This window comes from Equus caballus, chromosome 6 (assembly GCF_041296265.1).
Source record: "Equus caballus isolate H_3958 breed thoroughbred chromosome 6, TB-T2T, whole genome shotgun sequence".
NCBI lineage: Eukaryota > Metazoa > Chordata > Mammalia > Perissodactyla > Equidae > Equus > Equus caballus.
This window is the reverse complement of record NC_091689.1, coordinates 70204342-70231715: the sequence shown is the minus strand read 5'-3', so window position 1 is coordinate 70231715 and position 27374 is coordinate 70204342. Positions and strand designations below refer to the sequence as shown.

General features: G+C 35.6%; 1 protein-coding gene across 1 annotated transcript in view; it reads left to right on the top strand.

The window, feature by feature from the left end:
* The window catches only part of SYT10 (synaptotagmin 10), a 69444-nt gene that overhangs the window by 17185 nt on the left and 24885 nt on the right, over positions 1-27374 (top strand). The window contains exons 2-3 of the mRNA XM_001503215.4: positions 585-942; positions 15996-16563. Of these exons, the coding sequence (XP_001503265.1) occupies positions 585-942; positions 15996-16563 (926 nt within the window). The remainder of the gene's footprint in view (positions 1-584; positions 943-15995; positions 16564-27374) is intronic.

The window sequence follows — 27374 nt, the reverse complement described above, 5'->3', positions numbered from 1 at the left end:
TTAACTAATTTTGGACTTTAGAAATTAGAGTCATGCAAGATTATCAGAAAAGACTTATGGAGTTTGAAACTATAGTTGATAGTGTACCCATTTTCTCAGTAAGATGTTACTCTCATTTAGACTATAGAAAGTGGCTTATACAAATATTTGACATTATTCCCTGTTTAGAGAACGAGAAGCTTGCATTTTTAGATCAAAGACGAAGCAAACAGAAGCCTTTCCTATATTTTCAGTTTCTGAGTTTCTTAAGCTTTATGACTTCATGGCACATTGCAAGTTGCCAACCTTAATTTTGGAAACTCTTGGACCCCTCGTAGTGTCCTTGGAAATGATATGCATATGTCATGCTTTTCCTTTATGCAACTGGAAACTTTTCCTGGAGTGGAATTTTTCAAATATCTCCTTTGAGAATTTCCAGTTGTAATTATTAATCTTCCTCCCTACAAAGATAACTTAAAAGTAATTTTTGAAACGCTAAATCAGGAAGCTATTAATAATAATCAAAATGTAAAATTATCTCACATTTCTGCTCTTTTACATACACTACAAGAATTAATATTTCTTTGCATTGTAATTTTTTCCAGATATTTCAGTCAGCTTGTTAGCAGTCGTTGTCAGCTTTTGTGGCCTGGCCTTGTTGGTTGTCTCACTTTTTGTCTTCTGGAAGTTGTGCTGGCCTTGCTGGAAGAGCAAACCCGTGACTCCCAACGTTAGTACCATTCCACAGAGCATGTCAAGTGCTCCTACTGAAGTTTTTGAGACTGAAGAGAAAAAGGAGGTTAAAGAAAATGCAAAGCCAGCACTGAAAGCTCTTGAGCCTGCGATAAAAATCAGCCACACTTCCCCTGATATCCCAGCAGAAGTCCAGAATGCTTTAAAAGAACATTTAATTAAACATGCACGTGTGCAAAGACAAACTACTGAGCCTACGTCTTCATCCCGGTAAGGAAAGATCAAATATATAAAGCTATTGATGTTTGCGTGGTGTGTGTGTGTGTTGTGTGATTTCATAAGGGAGAAAAACTGAGATGGGAAAGCAGAAAAGACAAACAGGAGAAATGGGAAAGATGTAGGAAAGAGATAACTGAATAAAGAGAGAATGAGTAGGACAGAGTAAATGGGGCAAAGAAAGAAATTGAGGACAAAGAAGCCAAATAGGAAGCAGTACCATGAAAGGGGCCTAGTGGGATTTGAGGTCTCAGGAAAATCATCTAACTACAGATTATTATATCGACTCTTTCCCTTGAAGTATCATTGGTTGATAGCTGCTACTTGCAGTCTTTCAATTTAGTTTAATTCAACCAATAAATATCAAGAAAACAACCATTTGCAATGCATCTCATGAAATCTTCTAGAAGTTCACAATCAAAACCAAGTAACAGAGACTAATCTTTAGTCTACAGTTGTTTAGCACCTACACCATAAATATGGAACTGCTGGAAAATGTCATTGCTTATTTGAACTCACATAAACCAAACTCTTCTACTGGGCAGAGTATGATAAGTTCCGCAAGGGCTTTGCTCAATATCATGAGCATACCAAGGAGTATACACGAAAGGAAGGAAGAGGGGAACCTCCTTAAGGAGATATATTTTACTAAGCCTGGAAAAGTCAGCAAAAGTTTGCTTGATTGAAAATAATTTGTTATTTGTATTTCAAATTGTGTTAACTGTAAAGGAAAGGCATTCCTGTGAAGAGTCATTTTTTTCTACTAAGTAGGGTCTTCAGTCATTAAAATGAATGACAACGTGACAATAGCAGTTTTCCTCTGGTTCCCAGAAGTGGCAACAAGTTTCACCCTAGGGCAGGGTAAAATCAGTGGTATTGGGAAGTAAGTGTTGTTTCCTGCTAACTAACTCACTTCCTCATCTTACCTTCCTGCCTCTCTAAATCAAAGGTAACTCCAAAAACTATGCATGGGTCATATTTGCTATTAGGACTAAAAGAATAGTCATATCTTTTATGAAATAAAAAAGGATTGTATCTATAAATAAATCCTCTTATTTCTGAAATAAATTCCAGAGAGATAAGTAAGAATAATTGTTACTTTGGGGATGAGGAACATGGGATAAGAGGATGGATGGAAGTATCTTTTCTGTGTCATACTTTGCTGTGCTATTTAAATTTTATAAGCCAGGTATGCCTCATATTTGGTTATTATTTTGACAAGTTTTCCTGAGCAGTGGCATTTGGGCTATTTAAAATTTTTTATGATTTTTATGTAATATGACTCAATATATGTTAATTTAAATTTATTTATTATGGATATTTAACTATAAAATAATTATCCCATGTGCCACTTTTTTTTATATCTATAGGAAAAAGTGTTTTAAAATTATTTCATGTAGTCACTGGATTATCACTGCAATCATTACAGCAAACTGTGGCCAATGTGATATTTAATAAAGCCTTAAGACACTCAGAGATTTCAGGGTAAAAATATTCCATTAATCTAGAAAACATTTTTAAAATATTAACAACAGCTATGAAAATATATCAGCTTGGCATTTGGAATTATTCAACTCTTTTATTTGATAAGTGCACCCTGCAAAAGGACATTCAATTAATGAAGACAAACTGAGATAAGCTATGAAAATAGCTTAACTTTCTCTGCCAGAATGTTTCCTTGAGGACTCAGAAAAATAAAATATTATCTGTTGAATGTAAAAAGGCTGCTTATCTAGCACAGGAGAATGAAAAAATGCATACTGAGAACACATGTGTGAAGACTTGGTTTTGGATGCAGAATTTGTTTCTAGAAATAATCTACAATAGGAATAAAGACACATCATTCTAGCCCTGGATTTCTCAGTATTTATGTAAAGTTGAATAAATCAGGAAAAACTTTTTCTCTCCACTTAAAAAACCTAAAAATAGCATTGAACTTCTCTCTCTCTTTTTTTTTCTTTTGGTGAGGAAGATTGGCCCTGAGCTAACATCTCTTGCCAAGCTGCCTCTTTTTGCTTGAGGAACATTGTCACTGAGCTAACATCTCTGCCAATCTTCCTATATTTTGTATGTGGGACACTGCCACAGCTTGACAAGTAGTGTGTAGGTCCGTGCCTGGGATCCAAACCCACCAATGCCGGGCTGCCAAAGCAGATTGTGGAACTTAACCACTACCCCACCAGGCTGGCCCCCATATTTCATGTTTTCTAACAGAAAAAGTGGAATACAAATTCGAAGTTTTGCTAGAAGTTGGCATCATTTCATCTCCTTCTTTGAATTTCCTTGTTTACATGAGTGGCTGGGGAAGGAAGAAAAAAAGTATTTCTTAACAGCTTGCAATTTAGCTTGCAGTTTAGTCACTATGCCAGGCACCTTCCTGCTAATTCTCTGCCAACCTGCATGAAGTAAGTATTATTAATTATCTCCATTACTTGTGAGTTAACTGAAGCCCAGAGAGATTAAAAAATTTGCCTAAAATCATGCAGCTGGCTAGAGTTAGAAGTGAAATTTATCCAGATTGATGGAACACATTTTAAGTATTAGAGAGAGCCAGGGGATATAGTTTTTGCAGTCACACATGTTGGTTACAAGTCTGCTGAGGGCAGGTAATTTAGAGGTTGCAGAATGGGGGCATCTTCCTGCTCGTTCTACTCAGTTAGAAATCTGGAATTATATTTGGTTCTTGTGAATGACTAGAGTCATGATTTTAATCTGTTTGGTCTTGGAATGAATTCCTTGAAAAAAACTTGATTATTCCTAGTTCTCAAAAACCCTCATCTACATTAATTACTTCATCATACTAGAAATTACCTTTATATGGAGAGGAAGATGAAATTGCTGAGTTTATTATGCGGTCCACTTGGGCACATAGATCCAGGGTACATTATTATAAATCCGATTATTCTGCTCAAATGCTGACTTTTCACTGAGATGTAGCAAAATCAAACCACACACACACACACCGAATTTAACTTTAATGCTTGGTATCCCCACCCTGTTAGGATAGCCCAGCTCTAGACTGCTGTTGGAACTCCCTTTTATTTGGCTCAGACAATAGATGACAAACCCCATACTCTTTCAAGTTTTATTTGTCTCTGTACTTAAATAACATCCTGATTGGTCCAGAAGTTAATATTTCTGGGAACTGCCACATTTCCTTAAGTTCTCATCTCCCTTTTCAACTACCTGGACATTTGGCCCCACCAGCCTGCCAAACAACCAAACAAGCCAGCAGACATCTTGTATTTCTTCATTACTAACATTCTTCTAGGATCTATCTTGATTGATTGTTCATTCATCCAATAGCCTTATTCAGTAGATATTTACTTATCAGTGTAGTCAGTGTGTTTAGTCTGCAAACTGTAGGCAGCTGGAAGAAAATTTACAACATAATGCAGAGATAAGACATGTAATACCAACTGCAATATAAGGAATTACAAGTGCAAACTGTGAGGGGGAGAATGCAGAATTCAGAGAAGAGAAAAATTATTTCCAGCTGAGGCTAAAGGAAACTAGGAATTCACATAAATGGCCACTGGGAGAAGATGTACATCCCAAATGGAAACATTTTATGTGAAAAGACATAGAACAGGAAATCTTGCTATGAATACAGCTGTAAGTTACCTTGATCAGAAAATAGAGTTCAGTGGAGGAATAATGGAAGCTACAGTCAGCTGGACTTAAAGTATGGAGAGGCCTTGAAATCATGGCCAAGATATTCAAGGTCTGTCCTGTCAAAAATGTTTGCAACAGAAGAGTCACTTGAATAAAGAGCTATGTTGTAAGAACGACAAATTAATTTGCAACAGTTATTTGGCAACAGTTTATAGGACAAGACTGTAGAAAGAGACATCTATTTTGAAACTAAGATAGTAGTTCAGGTATGATAAAAATCAGGAAGTAGGAGACAACAGCAAAAAGGCAGAAACCTGAGAAAAGCTATAAAAGAAGAATCTAAGATCCCTTATAAAAAAAACATTAGGTTACACTTCAGCCATTCCAAGTCTAGTCCAAAGCTCTTAAAAGCTGACATTCAAACTGTTACAGTCTCATATACCAAGCTACCATTAAAGCATTTGGGTCCATACCCTCCCCAACACACGCATATAGCTCTATGCTGCTAAAGAAAATCTGCCGAGGTCACTTCCGTATTGCTCTTGACACCTAGACAAAACACTATAGGAACTCAGAGTTTATTTATTGAATTAAAAAAATCAATAAGTAAATTTAATGACCTCATCTTATCTATCCGAATGGATATTTCATGGGTGCCCACTAGGCGAGTTCCTGGTCTTTTTATCCCCCTTCTGTTGACCTCAGCTCTCAGCCTCAATGCTTTTGCTCATGCTGTTTCCCTTGTGCAGAATAATGACCTCTTTTTTATCTACTAGAAGATATTTAAAGAAAATGCATATGACAGTCTACTTTCTCTGCCCAATTATAAGCTATTATCCTTTATTATTTAAAGACAAGATTACAGTCTAGCAATTAATTATGTATTGTCTTAATAGTGAGCTCGAGCTGTTTGGCAAACTAGATGCTAAGTTCTCAAGAACAAGGCCGTGTAACCTATTTTAGTAATTCCGTCACTCGTCATTTCCATCACTGTGTAGGTGCATAGTAAGCATCAAGTGAATACTTTTGATTGATTGATCATCTCCCCTCTTCACTTTGCTCTTTCAAAGACAGCATCAGGTGGAGAGATAAACTGTGCTCATATTAGAAAGAGGTTAATGATGGTATCCTCCCGGGGATGAGTATGAGGACCAATTTTCTGTGCATTCATTAGTGGTGTAAAAACGAGGTGAATCATAAGTGGCAAAGTAATTTATTGAGGATGAGGCATTGTATAGGCTGGCCACTTTTGGAGAGGATTCTAAGTACCTCCTAAAAAATAGTTAGGAAATCTAATGGCAGATCTAGTTGAACATGAGCAAAAGCAGGAAAATGTACATGCGAGGTAATCGTTGACTCATGTGTGCTGATGGATTTACAATTAGCTATGGTTTCTTAGAAAAGTAACTCCAAATCATCACAGAAAATGTCAGAAAGAACACTCAATGTACACTGTTATAGGAGAAATGAAGAATTATGTAAAAATACCTAATACTGGATTGCATAGTGTTTCTTTAAGATATTTTTTTAATTTAATTAAATTCCTCTCAAAAGATAGCAAAGGTGGCAGTTATCCATTCAGGATACTAAAAGGAATGGAAAGCAAGATGTTACACGTAGGGAGAGTTTTAAAGATGTGTAGCCAGCTCGTATACAAAAAGTAGTGTTTGCCCAGAACAACAGGAGGTCCTGAGGTCTGTCTCCTTGGAATAAAAGTTCATAGAACATGCTGTGCAAGTGCTTGAGGGGTTAAATAATCCCCTGCATGAAGCTTATGTATTTGGTATATACACTAAATTCTTTTCCGAAATGGATGAATCTTTGAACCAAGGTCAGAGAGAAAACTTTGCAAAATAGTTTCACACTTGGAGAGTTTGTTTTCTAGTACTGAGAAATATTATCTCCTCTTTACAAGTACTAATTATAAATTGATTAACTTCCTTCTTCATAATACCAATAATGCCTGGGAAGTTTGATTCTATTAGTCACAGGAATCTTAGGATAAATTTATTTTCATACAAACTCCAACATCCGAATCCCAGCATGTGTTTGTTATGAAATTCTTAAAGAGGTGAATAATACTTAATCTCTGCCATTATAAAGACTACAATCTAGTAAAAGGGCTGAGGGATGGAAGACAGATCTAAGAACAGGTAATTTCAGTACACTATTTGCAGTATGCTCAAGGAGATATGGAGACGCAGGAGAAGAGTCACTCAAGATGGTAGGTGAACAAAGAGGTGGGCTCATGATAGCCAGCAACATACTCCCAAGTCAGGGAAGACCTAAATAACACATTGAGCATAGAAATTTAGAGCTAGAATGCAAAACTAAGATCAAAAGATCTTACAGGGTTCTAGTAGTACTAAATAGAATGTTCTTGGGTTGATTATTTTGACAAATTTATTGAAAGATTTTTTTTTAATATTTAAGGTTTCGTTCTGTATCACTTCTTTTCTTGTAATATAAAATATTATGTCCTCGGAAATTTACATGTAGATCAACAGCACCAAAAAATATTTTCCAACCTAATTACTTCTTATGCATTCCTTCAAATATGTGCTGGATCAAAAGCAATTGCTTATCAGCCCTTGTTATGACTTTTAGACTTTTTTTTTAACATGGGAAAAAGTCAAGGGAAAAATATTTTCAGAATAGTCTAACATTTATTTCTTTAATTTTTGTTAAGGAGCAAGTTGCCTGTAAATTCTTTGAACAGAATAAAGATAAATTACTTAAATGAATTTCGACCATTACATTACACAATTGAGAAAAGAACTAGTTTTTTCCTCCACACAGCTTTTACTATTATTGGATTGTTAGTTAATCATATGGCTAAATTTTTCAGGGAAAGATAATTATTTATTCAACATTATTTATTGAACACTTTTTATGTGTCGGGCATTTTTCTAGACATTTGGTATACATTAGGAACTGAAACTATCAAAAAATCCCCACCTGCATTCTGTGGAGAGGAACCAGACGACGTAACTAAGTAAATTACATGATATACTAGAAGCTAATAAGTTCTATAGAAAATAACAGTGCAAAATAGAAGGATTGGTAGGTCTGAATGTGGGGCAGAGTTGGAATTTTAGTTATGATATTCAGGTTAAAGCTTGCTGAGAAGATAACATTTGAGAGAAAACTTGAAGAGGTGGAAGGGTGAGCCATGAGGGTGTCGAGGGAGAGCTTTCCATGTAGAGAAGGCAGCCACTGCAACGGCCCTGGAGCCAGAACCTGCTTTTTGTGTTCCAACTGCAGCAAGGAGGCCAGAGTGGCTGTAGCAAAGAGAGCAAGGTGGAGAATAGTAGGGGGAAAATCTGAGAGGTATCAGGGGCTAAACCATTTTTGACTTTAACTCTGAGTAACATGGGAAGCCTCTGGAGGGTTTTTAATCAGAGGAGTGGCACGATCTGACTTACATTTTGAAAAGACTACTCTGTCTGTTATTTTGAGAATGAACATTGAGGGAGGCACAAGGATAGAAGCAGAAAGACCACTAAAGGAGGTTATACTCCAGGCCAGAGGTGATGGTGGTTCAGACTCAGGAGATGGTAGTTAATGATGGTGAGAACTGGCTGGATTCAAGATATGCTTTGAAGGTAGAACAAACAGAATATCCTGACAGGTTAGCTGGAGCATATGAGTAAAAAGAGAGGAGTCAAGGATGACTCCAAGGTTTTGGCCTAAGCATCTGGAAAGATCAAGTTGAGATAGATGAGACTGTGAATGGAATGAGTTTAAGAGGTGAGAAGAGGAGATCTGGACCTGTTGTTGTTAAGGTTTCTATTAGAAATCTAAGTGGAGAAGTCGAGTAGGCAAGTGGATAATGACTCTGGAATTCTGGAGAGAATCTGTGTTATATATATAAATTTGGGTTCCACATATAGGTGGTGTCCAAAGCCAGGAGATGATATCATCAAAGAGGTGAGTGTAGATAGGAAAGAGAAAAGCAGAGATGAATCCCTGAGATGCTCTAGCATTAAGACATCAGGAATAGCATGGTAGACTGAGAAGCAGAGACTAGTAAAGCAGGAGGAAAGCCAGGAGGGTATAATCTGGAAGCCAAGAGAAGAGAGTACATAAACAACCAGGAGTGATTAACCGTCAAGTGACTCTGATAAGGTCAGATGGGATGAGGAGCATGGATTGATCTGTGAGCTTAGCAATGTAGGGGAGACATTGTTGACATTTTCAAGAGTGGTTATGCTGGAGTTGGGTATGTGAGAAGCTAATTAGAGTGAGTTTAAATAAAATGGGAGGAGATAAATTGCACAGGAAACATACTGTCCTCAACTCTTTCAAGGAGTTTTGCTGCAAATGTGTTAGAGAAACAGAGCAGTACACAGAGAGGAAGTGGGATGAATAGAAGTTTCCTTTAAGACAGGAGAAATAAGAGTGTGCTCTTACACTGATGGTAATGATCCAGCAAAGAGGAAGGGTTAACAATGCAGGAATCAGGGAGGAGCATGCTTGAAGGTGACATGAGAGAAAATGGGATTTAGTTTATAAGTGGAGGGACTGGCTTTAGAGGGATAGGAGCATGGGTAGTTAACCTAATATCAATCAGGAAGACAAAAATATATGGGTACAGATGCTGACAGGATGGTGATGAGTTGATGGCAGTCTTGGGGAGCTTTCTGCTCTTTGCTTCAATTTGCTTAGTGAAATGGGAAGTAAATTCATTAACTGAGATTGGTAATGAGGAAGAAGGTGATAGAGGTTTGAAGAAAAGTGAGGAGGTGTGAAATAGTCTTGTGAATCCAGGAGACTGAGAGGGAGAATGGATTACTGTGCAGTATTGGGGCTGAGGAATGTGGTCATGAATTGGGCCTGAGGAATGTGGTCATGAATTTAAAGTGAAACAGTGAGAGTTGTTTTATGTTTCTCTCCAGTTGTATGCACTTGCACATGTGCTGGTGTAGAGATGATGGAGAGTTGAATTCAACGAGGCCTGTGGTTTCCCCTGCAACTAAGAAGATGGAGAGCAGCAAGGGAGTTGAGGATGTATGTATGAGAGTGGCTTTAATGATTAACCATGGTTGAGTAAAGAGGGAAATGATTAACCATGGGTAAAGAGGGAAAAATGATCTCAAGGAATTAAGGATTATGAAATGGTGATAGAATCTGTGGATTGGAGGTTCTGGTGAGTTGGAAAGGTTGCCTGAGTTGGAATTTGAAAGAGTCTGAGTTAGAAAGATAAAAGATGTTGATCAGACAGAGGCATGCATGAAGTTGGGGTTGTGGCAAGTTTGAAGTTAATGATGATGACAAAATCTGGCTATGCACATTTTAGTAGTATCTGAGGTAAGTAAAGGACATCATTGGAGGAGAGGAGTTTAAGGAATTTGGAGGACAGTTGGTTGAAAGAAACATGTGCATTGCGAGGAATCGGAACAAAAACATTGTCAGAAAGAGTGTTAGTGAACCAAGAGGTTTAAATAATGAAGACTTTAAAGGAAGTGATTTGGGTATCAGTGGATGACTAACAATAAGTAGTAGTGTAGATATGATGTGTCGATTTGAGCTTCTGGGAGTGGTGCAGTAAGGGTGAATGTTGTGAAATTGGTAATGGATGACAAGAGAAATAGACAAATACTCCACCTCCAGGCCCAGTGAAACAAGGACTGTGGGGGAAATATCAGCCACCATATGAGAAGGGCCCAGAAGTATCCTTGGGGAAGAGCCAAGTTTCCACTGAGCAATAAAGTGAGAAGAACATTCTAAGAAGAGATTCAGGATACAGAGATTCAGAATATAGACATTAGAGAATGAATTATTTTTAAAAATTCATCATGGTATATTATGCAAATCAGTCTGCCTTCAGATTTATAGTGCCTTGCATGGTACATGCTCAGATATTTGTGTACTGAATGAATCACTCTTGTCCTTGTTTCAAATCAAATGGAAGAAAATAGGAAACAAATAAAGATGAAAGCTTTGTTTACCAGAAAATTGATTTAGTCTTCCTATTTGAGCCTCCTTACCTGTGAAACTGGGCTATAACTTTTAATATAGGGTGATAGTTTCTGATACCAATTTCAATTTTAGAACAAGGAGAGATGAATTCCTTTTAAAAATATTGAATAAATCAGTAAAATTCTGCTAAGTGTTTTTTTTGCTATTCCTATCTGATTTCTCAGGCAATATTTAAGGTAAATTTAATAGATGGTGAAGACACTGGTAGGGCGATATAGTTTCCCCCTAAAGGAGAAGAAAACTGCTGGGTGCTTGGAAGTGAGCTACTCAGAGGGTCTCTGTTGTCCAGGGTGGTAGTCTAGGGCACACTTACGCAGGGATGACTTTATGTCACCTGTGCATCCCAAACTCAGCCAACCCAGCTTTGAGATTGTCAGAATCAGAGAGCTCATTATAGCATTTGCCCTTCAGCTCCTTGTGTCCTGAATTCTAATGATAATAACTAATATCAGTATGAAAAATTGTAGGTTTCCAAGTCATCTCTGTAATAGCTCATTTGATCTTCACAACTGTGAAAGAACTGTTTTATAGATGAGGAAAGCAGAGCTCAAACAAGTTAGGTCACTTGCCCAAAGTGGCCCTCAATATGCAGGGAAGCTGGGGCCAATCTGCGGGCTGATCCCAGTCCAGTACTTTTTCCACCTCATCTCGATGTCGTGATCTTCAAGCACTTTCTTCTCAGTGGTGGGAAAAAATTGTCTTATTTTCCAGTGAGATTCCAGGACTCTACCCACACATCAACCACAGTAGCTCTGTGTTCACACGTTCAACTGTGGCCTCTGATTTTGCTTGAAAGAAGGTTCTGTTGGTGATAAATATTTGAAAATCTCTATATGAATACATTTTATTCCTGTGGCATCAAGTAATATGGAGTATTACTCAACTGTTCCAGGTAAGATGGGGAAAGTTTTCCCTTCTCCATCTGGAAGAGTACTGGGTGGTGCCCTTCTAGGTTGGAAGGACAAGAATGGGATCAGTAATAGTCAGGTGGCCTGTACTTTGACTAGTTGGATATTTGTGTGAGACTAAATAGCCATTTATCACTGTCATTCCAAAAGAGAAAAGGAAGAAGGAAAAAAAGCAAGAAGAAAAAGATCTGTGTTGTCATGGCAATAGTTTAACATTGTAATAATTAAAGCTTCTCTTAACTGACGAGCTAAACTGTGACTTAGAATATGCACTATTTACCCTGTAATTAGGGCACTGGCTTACTCAAACAAAACGTTACTACTCTTTGATTCCTCTTAGAAGGGGCTTTACAGCTGCACGATTATATTCAGAGGCATGAGAAAGAAATTACTGATTTTTAGGAGAAGGATAGAAGATTTAAAATTTATTATATTGAAAGGCATAAGTGAGTGGGAAATTATCGAATCAATCTATAAAAAATAAGGAATTAACTTCTCAGGGGATTTTGCTCACAAAAATCAAAAACTGAAAAATCGTTGCATAAGTGAAAGTAATTTTGGCAGAAACATTAGATGATTTAATAAAATATTCTAAATCTCTTAGAAACTTTGAATATATAAACTGGATTATACTAGACACCTTTCATAATTCACAACAACATATGCTACTTGTATTCTTTTCTTTATTCTTCTTCTTTTCATAAATGCTCTCTGACAGTTCTCTGAGTCTAATTTAAAACCCTGATCCTGTATATCTGGCATAAATTCAGCGTCAAAATGCATTTCAGAGTGTTCTCAATGCATGAAAATGGAATTGACCTAGGAAACAGTTCACTTCAAGCTTTAAATTAATATAGATTTTTACATATATCCTCCCTTAGACACAGAAGCTAAAATATTGGGTCAAATTCGGTGTAGTTTTAATTAGCAGCTAATTCCTTCATCTGAGATAAAGTAGTCCTAGTATGTTTCTTTACATAGAAATAGCTTTTTGATTATAAACAAATTTTAACTTAATCATTTTGAAAATATATTGCATAAATTGCCTAGCAAATTTCACTTTGCTACATAGTATTTTCAAAACACATTATTGGTTATAAAATGTACCATAACTGTAGACTTTATAAGAATTCTGTACGTGTCTGATCATAATTTTACTTACAACTTAAGCATCCTTGCTCCCTTTTAATTCCTGGTAACTAGCCAAAGAAGTTAAAAAGATCTCTAAAAATATATTTCAAGCTCTTTCAACCAAGTAAACTTTGGATCTTAGTGGATTATATAATTATGTTATTTATAATGTTTAAGTGGAAAAAGTTGTATAAAAGCATATATAAATAATTTTTAAATATTTTATATGGTTACTTACTGGAATGATTAAACTTGGGAATAATTTAATCAAATATGGCAGAATAGCATGGTGGTAAAGAGTGGAGACACTAGGGGCCGGCCCAGTGGAACAGTGGTTAAGTTCGCACATTCCACTTCAGCGGCCTGGGGTTCGCCAGTTCGGATCCTGGTTGCAGACCTACACACCGCTTGTCAAGCGATGCTGTGGCAGACATCCCACATATAAAGTTAAAGAAGATGGGCAGGGATGTTAGCTCAGGGCCAGTCTTCCTCAGCAAAAAGAGGAGGATTGATGGCAAATGTTAGCTCAGTGCTAATCTTCCTCAAAAAAAAAAAGAAAACGAAAAAGAGTGGAGACACTGGACCCAGACTGCCTTGGTCATACTTCACTTTTAGCGCCTGCCTAGTTATATGACTTTTGAATAAGTTACCTCTTGTGCTTCAGTGTTCTCATTTGTAAAATTGGGAACATAATGGTAAGTATCTCATAGGGTTACATGAGGATCGGGTGAGAAGACGAAGAATTTACAACTGTACCTGCCACATAGTAAGCACTCAATATATTAGCCTTTTCTAGCAAAATCTGAAGAAGAAGGTCACACTTTTAATGTTTTATTGTGAAATTTTCTTCATTTTTTTCCCTGTCTTTTATTATTCTCCTTTTATCTCATTCCAAATTGTCATTGGATATCATTTTCTCCCATTCTCGTTCTTGATGTTCTTTAGCACTAATCTGAGACTGGAATATCATTTTTCCCCAAGCCTTCTCCCTTCTTCCATATAATTCTCTATGACCTCACACTGACAGCCTCTCTTTTGGGTCCTGAGGTTAAGCAGAATGTTAAGGAAGAGATCATCCAAAAATGCCACAGTGTATTTTCCCCTGTGATACTGTTCTGCCACTTCCCCAGGCTCAACCTTTATTTTGATTTGCAATATATAAACTGAACTATGTTGGCTTTTAAAAAGTGTTTGGGAAGTCTGTAAGTAATACAGTAACAGGCAAAGAGTTACTGATGCTTTCACAGCTCATTTTGGTTTGTCTTCCTTATTTGTATAAAAGGAGACTACAGAGAGGCTGAATTACTTTCAGTACAGCTCTAAGCATTTTTTATGGTGTTTAAATAATTGTTCAGTATTTCAATCCATTTACAGAAAGTAAGCCAATTAAATGTAAGAGTGAACTTGGAACACCTAAGATTATAATTCTGATTTTAACAAATTCCACTTTATTAACACACATAATAATGATATCTTGTATTTTTAGACCCACGAAATTATCAAAGAACTGTAGAATGGCAGAGAATCATAGAAATTAAGTGTTAGAAAACACTTAGAGGTCTGGCATCTCATCTGAGGCAGAGTCTTCTTCTTCAGCATCTAACCTTTGTTTCTACACTTCCTGTTTGAGAAGTTCATTACTTCACCACATTAGACAGCTCTAGATATTTCTAAACATTCCCTTATATTAAGCTGAAGTCTATCTATCTATAACTTTTATAACTTTTTATTAACTATGTCATGACAGTCCCTCAGATATTAGAAGACAGCTAGCATTAATCCATCTTTGCTCTTTGCCCCAGCTTCTTCCCCTCCTTTGTAGGTTCAACATCCTCAGTTCCTCTAACTGCTTCTCATATGGTACCATCCCTAGGTATCTATTCTGAATATCACTTCTGGATATTCACTAACTTTTTATACCTCTTACATCAATCTTATATGTGTATCTATAAATCAAGTATTAATTAAGCAATGCCCTCAGTATTACTTAGTGCTGTAAAAGATGTAGACCTGATGTAACAGACACAGAAGTGAGCAAAGAATTTTGAAGTAAGGGCTGGATAGAAATTAATTTTCAGAGAGAGCTGAAAGAAAGAAAAGTCAGCTGAAGGGTAGTGTAGAAAGCAAAGTAGGAGGTGATGAGGATCTGGACTGAGTAGCAATAGAAATGGAGCAGAATGGACAATTATATGAGATGTTTCAAAGCAAACATCACCAGGATTTAGAAAACTGAGTAAATCCTGTGGCTAAAGGAAAGGTGATTCAAAGCATACTGCAGATTTCCAAGCATGAACGGCTGATAAAAATGTTAGAGCTATTGTCAGAGATTGTGGCAGAGATAACTGATTTGAAAGGAAAAGAGACAAACTAATGGCAAAGTTAGGACATCCATTCAGAAGTCTTCCTTGGAGATAGATATAGAAATGTGGGACCAGAAGTTTATGTATCTGAGATATATCTAGGGAACCATCAGATTCAAGATAATAATTATAGTCCAAGAATTGATGATTGGCCTGATGGAGAGACTGAGGAGAGGAAAGATCATAAGACCTAGTACTAAGCCTTGAAGGGACGTTTAAGTTGACAGATCATGCCAGAACTTATAGAGGAAGTGTAAGAGAAGATCTTAATGATGTCACGTATATAAGACACTAGTAAGCTGATATGTCTAATGTTCTGGACATGCTGACTAGATGAATAGTAACAGTGACTTTAGGAAATTGTTTGAATTTTAAAAACCCTATTATTTTGGTCCCAAATTCTAAAATTCTACATTTTTTTTTATCCTTAGGGTTTCTGAACCCACTCCATGTTGAAAAAAGGAAAATGTACTCATTTTGGCTGTCACAACTATATGTTCTTTTTAAAAGTAAATATTCATTTAGTTATCTTAAGTATTGGAAATAATTAACACAGTATAAGAATATGTGGACTTACGTTTTTTATTTTAATGCTGTAGTCACTAAAACATGAAATTCACGAGACCCAAATATCCAGATGAAAAGAAACCAGCCATCTAAATGATTTGTCTACATAATGCTTACATCTAGATATACCCAGATGATTGATAACATTCATACTACTTTGTGGAATATTGAACTTTGTTGGTAGTCATATTTCTTTATAATTGTATTTAATTATGTGTTTAAGATTGAGTGTACAAAATTCCAAAAGCTCATAGAAATGCACATTTGTGTGTTTCAAGTGTTTTTATAATTTTAGGAGAATTTTCCTTTGAATATTGCACTTCTGATTTTTCAAGTGTAGCTCTTTGATTGTGTGTGTGTGTGTGTGTTTGTCTATTGATATAATGATTTCATCACCCCGGGGGGAGGGGACAGCCACTGTATATATAGCATCGTCATGGATATGATCTACCTAAATGATTTTTGTGTATATGTGTGTGTACAGCCACAATTCCTTCAGGAGACACCTACCAAGGCAAATGCAGATTTCCAGTGTTGATTTTAGCACGGGCACAGAACCTGTTTTACAAAGAGGAGAAACAACAACCAGCATTGGCAGGATAAAACCAGAGCTCTACAAACAGAAATCAGTTGACTCTGAGGGCAACACGAAAGAAGACGTCAAAACCTGTGGGAAATTTAACTTTACCCTCCAGTATGATTACGAAAATGAACTTCTAGTTGTTAAAATTATCAAAGCCTTAGATCTCCCTGCTAAAGACTTCACAGGAACTTCAGACCCTTATGTGAAGATGTATCTTCTTCCAGACAGGAAAAAGAAATTTCAGACCCGCGTCCACAGAAAGACTTTAAATCCTCTATTTGATGAAACTTTTCAGTTTCCTGTAGCATACGATCAACTAAGCAACCGAAAACTACATTTCAGTGTATATGATTTTGACAGATTTTCTAGACATGACATGATTGGAGAAGTGATTCTTGACAATTTGTTTGAAGTCTCCGATCTCTCCAGGGAAGCCACAATATGGAAAGATATTCATTGTGCTACCACAGTAAGTAACAATTCCACCAATATATTGCTTTTTCTTTGACCTGAAGTTGTATCTGAAATTAATTATTACCCAGCTTATTGGAGCCTGCAAATGTAGAATTTGATTATGTATGTAATAATAATTCAGACACCTAAGACTATATAGATAGCACTAGAGATTGTAAAATAAAGAACTAACTCTTCTAAGTTACCATAAATGGTCTTTTCTCTTGTGAAATATTTGTCTCTAATCTATTCTCAATACTCAATTTCCTCACAGTTAATATTGACTTTCATTATTTCTGGTCGCTTCATTCTTCAGATCAAACTTAAAATGTATTTTGATGCTATTTGGTAAAGTCCTTGGTTTGGTCTAAAACAACCCATTCCTTCAGAAGTTTTCATGGAATAGGTACAATTACAGTATTTGAAATGCTAAACGATCAAGAAGTGACTGTTTACATCAGAACTTTTCATTTTCATTACAAAATGCTTTTTCTGATTATAAAATAATTTTAATGTTGAAAATTTGGAAAACAGTAAAAAACATAATTAAAATAATCTATAATGCTACCAATTATCTGTAATATCTTGGCATATTGCTTTCTAATTTTTTTCTATGCATATTTTAAAATAATGTCATACTAAATTTAAAATTTTTTCACACTGATTTCCTTTCATGCTATATTTGTTTTGGTGCATGATATGATATTTAAATATATGATCTTGGCCAGCCCAGCGGTGTAGTGGTTAAGTGCGCACGTTCCACTTCGGTGGCCCGGGGTTCGCCTGTTCAGATCCCGGGTGCAGACATGGCACCACTTGGCACACCATGCTGTGGTAGGCGTCCCACATATAAAGTAGAGGAAGATGGGCGTGGATGTTAGCTCAGGCCAAGTCTTCCTCAGCAAAAAGAGGAGGATTGGCAGTAGTTAGCTCAGGACTAATATTCCTCAATAAATAAATAAATAAATAAATATATGATCCATCTACCTAACCATTCCTTATTGTTGGACATTTTAGTTAGGCATAAATTTTGTTATACCAAAAATTATGGGGTATTTTTATTATTTAAGTTTATTTGTCCAGGATAGAAATATAGAAGTGGGATTACAGAACTGGTCTCCTAGGTGAGATTGCTAAATTGTTTTGATTTATTAGTTTTCAAATGGAGGCATTTAATTTTTTACCACCAGGTTGTCTTTATGTATTTACCATCTTTTGTCTAAGTTTTACCAAAATTTATAAGCTTAAAATGTTGAAGTTTTGAATAGAGACAAGGGATTATTTAAAGAATTAGAAAATTGCTTTTTAATTCAAAGTAGCTCCTTTTGTATTTTTACCCTTGTCAATGTTTCACTAATTACAATCAGTTTGAGGAGGTCCTTATATATTCATTATAAATTGTGTCAATAAGTTAATTTAAAAATTTATACCACCAATTTATTGCATTGTGTCATCACAATATGTTCAGTTGTTGGATTTTTATTTCATGGTCTCCATTGTGATATATCTATAAGGGAACAAAGAAGAAATTCTGCAACGGGATCATGTTTTAAAGGCATATTGGGGTTCTTTTGATTTCATATTGTTTTTCAACTTATTACTTATATTCCTAGTGGGAAAAAAATTAGTGAGCAATGAGTTTTACTGTCTTAAAAAATGTGGTATCTTCTATCTTCCACCTTATACCTTCCACGTTATAGAATTCTATAAATGCATGTAATAATTAATTGTTAGGTTATTTCTCTTGATTTCTCAGTCTTGTATTATTTCTTCTTTTATTCATTCCTCAAATATTTGCTGAGCGCCTACTGTGTGTTTTGCATGCTCTCAGTACTAGGGATGCAACAAAAACATTGCTGTGAAAAATTGTTTTGAAGCATGTTCTGTTCATATATTTGGGTTCAGAGATAAGTAACCCTAAGTGAAGTCTAAAAACTAGTATAATTTTCTAGCATATTGACAGTGGATTTTTTTTTATATTCATAAATTTTTGTGTTCCGAATTGGTCCTTCAAAAAAGTAGGAATTCCTGTGGAAACTTCAAATTTTGACTGCTAAAAATATGTACTTGATTTTTGGTAAATATTAATAAGTTCTTCCGTTTTATTTTCAATTCTCCCATGTGCCTGAAGTATTAATTTTCTGTTTCTGCTGTAAAAATTACCACAAATTTAGTGTCTTAAAACAGCAAAAATTTGTCACCTTACAGTTCTGTAGGTAAGAAGTCCAATGTTGGTCTTATTGGACTAAAATCAAGGTGTTGGCAGGCCTGTGTTCCTTTCTGGAGGCTGTAGGGGAGATACATTTCCTTGCCTTTTCCATCTTCTAGAGGCCACAGCATTCCTTGGTTTATATTGGGCCTCAGTGGGTAATCTAGGATAATGTCCTCATCTCAAGGTTTGTGATCTGATTCCCATCTGTGAAGTCCCTTTTGCCATGTAAGTAACATACTCACAGATTCCAGGAATTAAGCCATGGCCATCTTTGGGGGCGCCTTTGTTCTGCCTACCACACCTGTAGATATTTTCATTTCATTATTCTGGATATAAAAAGAAGTAGGCATCACTCATAAGTAGAAGATGAAAACAGCGACAAACAAATACATAGAAACAGAGATTGGATTGGTGGTTACCAGAGGGGAAGCGGGGAAGGAGGAGGGTGAAAGGGGTGATTAGGCACACATGTGTGGTGATGGATTATAATTAGTCTTTGGGTGGTGAACATGATGTAATCTACACAGAATTTGAAATATATTATGATGTACATCTGAAAGTTATATACTGCATATGGCTTTTTTGTTGGGAAGATAGTAATGAAACCTAAATTTCTTGACTCTGGGACCAGAGTTCATAGTACACACTAGTATCATCTTTATGGTTAGTGTAGTATTTAATTAAAACTTCTCTTCAGCTTTTGAAAAATCTTTAAGCAATTTTGTATTTTCAGATTAATGAAAAGAAAATGATGTGGGTTGAAATTTGCTTAAGAAACTTTCTCTTCCTATTCATCTATCTTTAATTTTAAATAATTTCATGTATAAATATAGAGTTTTCTAGAAAGAAGGAGGAAAGGAATAGAAAGAAATGTAGTCATATGTCCTCACTCACCCAAATCCTGTAGAAACCAGCGAAGGTGACCCAGCTATGCAGACATCAACATAAAAGCGTTTATGTAACAGATAAAACATCTATTAGCCATCTTTATATTAGGAGACACTGATGACAAGTAGAGATAAATAACTAGCTAGTTAAGCATAGACCTCGAAAAACTATTCTTATAATTTAAGATTCTCATTTAAAATATTTATGAGTTTTAATGAGTGCCTTTATATATTGCAAATCTCCAGTTTACTTTAACCCAAAATTTAGTGGAAAAAAGAACGTTTTATCAATTTGAAAAGCAATAGTTGATATATCCTTAATTTTTAATGAATCTCTGTAGTGTCATTGTCTACTTTACAGTCATATTGATATAAGTGCCATGGAACTCTTTTTCTTTCTTCAGGCCAGTTATATCTTAATATGGTCGATTTCTATGGAAATCAGAGTTGCTGCTTTTTTGTGATTGTTGTCTTTAGTTGTTTGAGGTGTCTCATTCCAACAAATTTTTGTCATAGAGTCTCTGTCACATTTTTTCATATGTCCAAAGGCCCGTCGAAGGCCTTATTCAAAAAGTCTTCCTAGGCCAGTTTTGTAAATGAAATGGATTTTTTTTTCTATTATTTGATTTCTATCACTTTTTTCCAGCGTTTGGTTCAAATAGCTTCAGTTTGATTACATAAATATTTCCTGAGAACTTTCTAGTACAAAGTTTATACTTCATTCTAAAGTGGAAAGAAAGACTAGTAAGATACAAGCTTTAGTCAAGAACTTTAGTCTAATGGAAGAAACGAGTAAACAAGGAAATAAAGAATATGCCAGCATATAAGTAATACTATATAATATTTTCCTGATAACCTCCACAAATGTAGTCTTGTCTTCACATACACATACTTTTTCACACTTTTTGGTACAAATTGTATTTCATATAAAATAGTATTTGCAATCATCTTTGGATAGTGATAGAATTCTGAAAAGAGGATTTGGATGTTTCTTGAGAAAACAGCATGAGGAAAAAGGAGATAAATCAAAACTAGAATGTTTTTAGGGGAAAAGAGTAGACTTGTGAATGGGAATATGACATGAAGAAGAGACTAACGGAAATCCAAAGCAGAATGTTATATTTAAACTACAATCAGTAGGACCTTTAATGCTGTAGAGGTTTATATTTATTTTGTCTTTATCGGAAAAGTGAAACTACTGGAGCTATTATCTCATATGACAATTTAGTTTGTACAGTGGATAGGAGTGGGGAATTGGAAAATGTACGGGGCCAGGTAGGGGTCTAACACAGGAGTCTAGAGATAAAGTCTGATAGAAGCTGGTAGCAATGGGAATTTGAAGGAGCTAATTTTTCAGTGTATAGCACAAGTTAATATGTAAAATAAATCAGAAATATTTTAAATTTATTGTCAAAAATCTTATCAGGTTGAAACAAGAACTACATATTTTGCATTCAGAATTTTATTATTAATAAATTATATCTATACAAAAAGGATTAATATTTTTATCAGGAATTAGCAAGCTTTTTAAAAACTTGAGCTTGAATGACAAGGGAAACAATAAAGATGTGTCTTTATTCTGTGCAAAAAATATTTTCCCTTAAGAAATCATCCAACTATATATCAGAAATATTGCAAGCCAGTCACCTCTTGCACTAACATAGAAATATCTCCAGCGTAGGGAGAGTTCACACTGAAAAGCACTGTGTACCCGATGCCACTATTTCTGTAATGGGAAGGAGAAATATATTTTCATTCGTATACATACCAAAAAAGTCTATGGAAGGACACACAAGAATTTAATATTAGTAGTTACCTATTAGCAACAATGGTAGAAACAGGATGACTATGGAAAAGGAGTGATTTGCAACATATTACTCTATATACATTTTATTTCTAAACCGTACATGTATATTATTCAAATTTTAATTAACTTTTTTAAAAAGTCAATCATTATAAAGACTAAAATATTTTCAATATTAATGTAGTTTTCTCATGCTCTTTCAAGAGGCCATTGAAAGTATAAGTAGATAAAGAGACGCTTTCCTTTTTTTGAACAAAACCAACTTCATTTTGCATGCTTATTTATTTACTCATCTATTCAATGAACATTTTTTCAGCACTAACCATGTTCTAGACACTTAGGAATTCTCACAGGAAAGGAGAGGGTGTGTGCATAACCACACTGACCAGGTTTACAACTATAAAGTGCTTGAATCTATTATTTTCTAAGGACCTGTCAAGTATTATTTGAAAGAGTAAGCCTTGACATGACAAATACAAAGAAACTGTTGTGTTCATTGTACCAACCATGCAGAAGGATCGTGTACATGTACTGAATGTACTAAGCTGAGCTTTGGTTTGAAGTAATGTATTTCATTACACATTACTAAAATTTCTTTAAATGTTTAAAAGAATTTTCAATTTGTTTTCTTATTCCTAGTAATATATTTTTAATTATACCCCCAACCGTCCTGGATCTATCCCAGGATCGGAAAAATACTGTATTTATTTGCATTTAGCTATCAATGAATTCTCTTCTAAAGTTTGTTAACTATGGAATAATGTGTTAGCGAATTACATTTTAAAGAGTGGCAAAATTCCAATCTCAATATAAGAAAAAAGATGTGGTGGAAGATGGGGCAGTAGGGAATAAACCTTTTTGGACAAGGACTGTCTTGCTAGATCTCCTGGGATGCAGCAGTGACAGCAGTGTTGTCACCATAGGCCTGCAGACTGGGGCAGTGAACCCACATCTGCTCTTCTTTTAGCCCTCCTAATTTTCTGTTTCATCTCTGCAGTAAACTTGACCCTGGAGTGTCACAGATATCACATGTGCTAATCGGCTGCCATTAACTCAAATGATGCAAATAAATTCCATGAACCTCCCCGTAAGGTCTTTTGGTCATTTTGCAAGAATTGATAGAAAACATGTATGTTGCAATATAAAATTAAATTAAAATTAAGTTGAAAATAGTAGAGTCTGTCATGGGCTATCACAAGGCTCTGAACATTCCCAAAGCATGATGCTTCTTGGCCTTAACACCTGCCCAACTTTTAACAGCAGACTGTTAAAAGGACCTTTGTCACATAAATATTTGGTATTCAATAAATCACCATGGTTTATTGCATAATTTTTATGGTTAAATCACATCTATGTACATTTAAAGGACAAAGCTTCAGTGTCTAATCAGTCTATTTTGATCACCTTTGCACTTCATGTGAAAGATTGCAGGTAAATTGCCTTTAAAATAGCCCACAGCAATGATTGCATTGGCCTTTTGTTAGCAGTTTACACAGTAGGTTCTTGCAATATTGATTACGGCATTCTGTTTCACAAAATAAGAAATCAAAGTTGATGCATATCTAAAACTTAAATGTGTGCCACCAGTTTTAGACTTAATTCAACACAGATGCCACACTCTTTTAATAAAGACAGAATTGTTGGGTAAACATAGTATGATATTTTGATTCATTGAAAAACTATCACTCAAAAATCATTACTCAAAGCAGCCACTTGAGGAATGTCTACCAACCGTATTTTAATCATAATATTTGGGATGTTTGAAAATCAAGATGATTTTTTGCCTAAATTCATTGATTCATTGCACCCACATAATTTCTGATTTAAATTCCTACACTGTTGTACAGATTATAATTGGCATCTAGCTTCTCTGTCATCCCTGAGTCTCTCTCTGTTTCTGTCTCTGTCTGTCTTTGTCTCTCTGTCTCTCTGTCTCTCTCTCTTTCTGGCTATAGTTCAAAGACAGTGTAGCCTAATCACTAAAGAACTTAACAAACTAACAGGGTTTACATTTCTTCTGTGTCACTTATCTGTATAGCTTTCAGCAAGTTACTAAGTCTCTCTAAGCCTTAATTATGTCACGTTTAAAATGTAAAATGAAGATTATGAGAAGGGGAACCATAGTTTGTTGAATAGACTAAGTAAGATAAGTGCATAGCACAGAGATAGCTGTTTGTAAATGCTCGATATATGTTAGCTGCCAAGAAGTTTTAGCAGAATGATATCATCAGGATATGGTTTTGGTTGTTGTTGATGTAGCTTACATATTAAATAAGAATAAAGATCTTGGTGTTAAAAATGGCTGTGTCTTGGGGCCGGCCCTGTGGCACAGTGGTTAAGTGCACACATTCTGCTTCGGTGGCCCGGGGTTCACCAGTTCAGATCCCGGGTGTAGACATGGCACCTCTTGGCAAGCCATGCTATGGTAGGCATCCCCCATATAAAGCAGAGGAAGATGGACACGGATGTTAGCTCAGGGCCAGTCTTCCTCAGCAAAAAGAGGAGGCTTGCCTGCAGATGTTAGCTCAGGGCTAATCTTCCTCAAAAAAAAGAAAGGGCTATGTCCTGTTATTATGGTAGGAGATAGTTTTAGGGAGGATGTTTTTCTATTTAGGTTGGAAAGTTTTGTGTGAGAGATGATTTAAATCTTTTTAGTTACTGTATGCTATGATTCCGTGAGTAGATACTACTTTTTCTTTTTATGACGTGTGTATGCGTAATGTCACCGAGCACGCCCTTCATCTCCCATTTGACTTGACTTTTCCCTCTCCGCTGGGCAGATCCTCCTCTTTGTTCCCTCACCAACCTGTACATATACTTATAAAGTGCATCTTACAAAACTTCAGGAGCTAAAGGTGCTGGATATCTTCTGTGTGTTCTTTTGGTTCACTCTCCACTATTCTCCACCCTGTTTGATGCATCAAGAGGCTGGCCTATTTGTTCACACACTCTCTACTCTCTGCGTTCTGGCAAGAGATGTTAGGGCAGGAGGAGGATGACATTTGGATATATATTCTCTTTAGATCTTTCTCTGCAAGATTGCCTCAGGCTGGCTGTGTCCTTCACCTGAGGGTACAGTCCTCTCAAAGCAGGCTTTTCTTCTTGACGCTTTCCTTCTGAATCCAGGTAACTATCCACCATCTCTTGCCTTTTTAGACCTAGAGGTCTTACAGCCTCTGGTCCATCTCTCGTGGTTTTCCTACTCCCTGCTTACATCTCTGTAGATAGTTCCTTGATTAAGCCCTCTGGAATTACTCTAATTCGTGTGTGCCATCTGTTTCCTTCTGGATCCTTCACTGATATCCTAAAGAAAGAAAATGATTCCTGACTATAAACAGGTTAATTTCCTGTAACCTTCTTGGACCACGCCATGTGTCTGAGATGTTCATTAGCTTTGGAGGAGGCAAATTTGTCCTTTAAAAGCTTGATAATAAGACGAGGGCTTCAACCACAGAAAGTGAGAAAGAACCATGACTATTGCTAAAATTTTCTAATCTGTTACACAGAGAATTTCAAAGGAACTCCTTAAATTGTTCATCGCAATTGAAAAAGTCAGAATTTCTGCCTCTTAAAAATCAGGATTTCAAACAGGAACAATGTATCGTTTATTTAGAATAATCTGGAAAAATAACTGTTAATTTTAGGTTTCAAAACATATATTTATGTGCCTAATTTCTTACTTTAGAAGTTTAAAATAGAAACATTTATAAAATATTATACCTGTCCGTGCTTTTTCAGTAGAATCTACTGAAGATAACTGAGCCTTTTGTAAATAGTGGTGATCTTTATGATCAATAATTTTTATAACACGTTTAAAAAGCAGCTATTTATTTCTGTCCATTGCTCTTCTATTATGCCATTTCATCACCATTATAAGTATACCTGCTCCCTGCATTCCTTACCTCTCCAATTTGTTGCTTTTAGATTGTATAATAAAATACCTAAGTTGGAAGAATTGTATATAAATAAAATCAATAACTTTTAAATAATGACCTAAGATCTCATTCTGAGAGTAAAGTGCATGAACTTGTAATAGGTCAGAAGTCTTCTCATTTAACTTCAAAGTTAATGAGTGTGTTTTCAGTAGAATTTTGAGAACTCTCATGTCTAGAGCATATGATCATATTATTTTAGACTTGATAGAGAGCTCAAGGGTGATGCTTTCATTTTATGGGTTAGAAAATGGAGACCCAGTGATGTTAAGAAAATCACTTAAATTCACATAGCTGATTAATAGAAGACGCAGAACTAGATTTTAAATCTTTAATTAACTCTTAGTTCAGTGCTGTTTGCCTTGAATTACATTAGAGTATTACCATGCTCAACTCAGAATATACTGAAAAGAATTGATTTTTTTTAACATGGAAGTTCAACTTTTGGCTTACAGAGTTGAAATCTCAAAATGCTTATATAGTTTAAATTAAAGAAATTTTTCATATGGTACTTATGACAAAAAATATATGTATACGTCCTTTAAAGTTTATAGTCCTGTCAATTCTATCTTTTTAACAACTTTTATCAAAATGCATGAAGAACTAAGCAGTGACTCTCTTAACTTTATTCAAAAGGGTGGTCAGAATCAGTGTTATTTCAGGAAATTTCTAAGCAATTTTTCTCTTGGATGTAATTGGTGAAAATTCCATATCGAAGTATAATTTAAATTGTATCATTTGTGTCTTTCTGTATTTTAATTTGGAGGTTGTAGGAGATAAGGAGAAGCTTTTTAGCCCCACGATGTTCTAGCAATATATCTGGATCTGTTGTAAGTTTTAGGAATTTAGTTCTAAAGATGCTGCTGAGTTAAAGTTGTTGCTTTCTTTCTTGCATTTAACTAATTTAATTATTAATTATTAACATGCTCTTATATAGTGAAAAGAATATGCAGTTGATTTTTAAATGTGAATTTTCAAAATGTTCTCCTCCTGCTCTATAATAGACAGCATTAAACAATTTCCTATGAATCAGGTAAATGATTTTCTCATTTCTAGAAAATTTTTTCAAAGAAATATGGTATTTCCTCTGCTAGCTTTGAAATCTGAGGCCATGAAAACAATTTAAGTTTGTTTTTCTGGCTGGTAAAATGTGAAACAATATTTCCACTAGGGAAAGTCACAGAGAAATGCTGAAAACTACAGGATACAAAGTGAGTATCCCTTAATTAGAATCTTGGCTTTGCTACCTTCCAGCTCTATCACTCTGAGTAAGTTGCTTAACGTTTCTGAACTTGTTTCCTCATCCACAAAAAGAGCTTTATGAAAATAGCTACCCCATAGGAATATTTTGAAAATAAAATAAAATAATAAATGTGAAGTTCTTGTAAAATTTAAAGTTGTCAAGCCTTGGTTATCCCCATCACACTATAGTCTTGCACACAAAGAAAACAACTGTTATCCACTCGATTATGGAAATCCCATTTCTTTTCATGTCCTAAACTTCTTACCCTAATATTTCAATTTCTTAAATATATAACCCTCATCTTTTTGTGTGTGAGGAAGATTGTCCCTGAGCTAAGATCTGTGCCAATATTCCTCTATTTTGAATGTGGGACGCCACCACAGCATGGCCTGACGAGTGGTGTGTATTTCCGCATCCGGGATCCGAACCTGCAAACCCTGGGCTACCGAAGCGTAGCGTGTGAACTTAACCACTACACCACCAGGCTGGCCTGACCCTCATATTTTTATAACAGTGAATTAGAGATACTTATTCTTAATTCTTTTCCTCCATCTTGAAATTGAATGAAATATGACAATGCTATAAAATACTATGCCATGGCGTATATTGCATTGTCTTTCCATAAATTTAACTCACTAAACCAGAGATCTTGCTGACTTAATATCAATTTTATTCCTGTTTTTGGAGTGCTTCTAAATTCTTAAGTACTCTATGCACAATCCCACACCCCATGGGAAGTAAAGGGATGC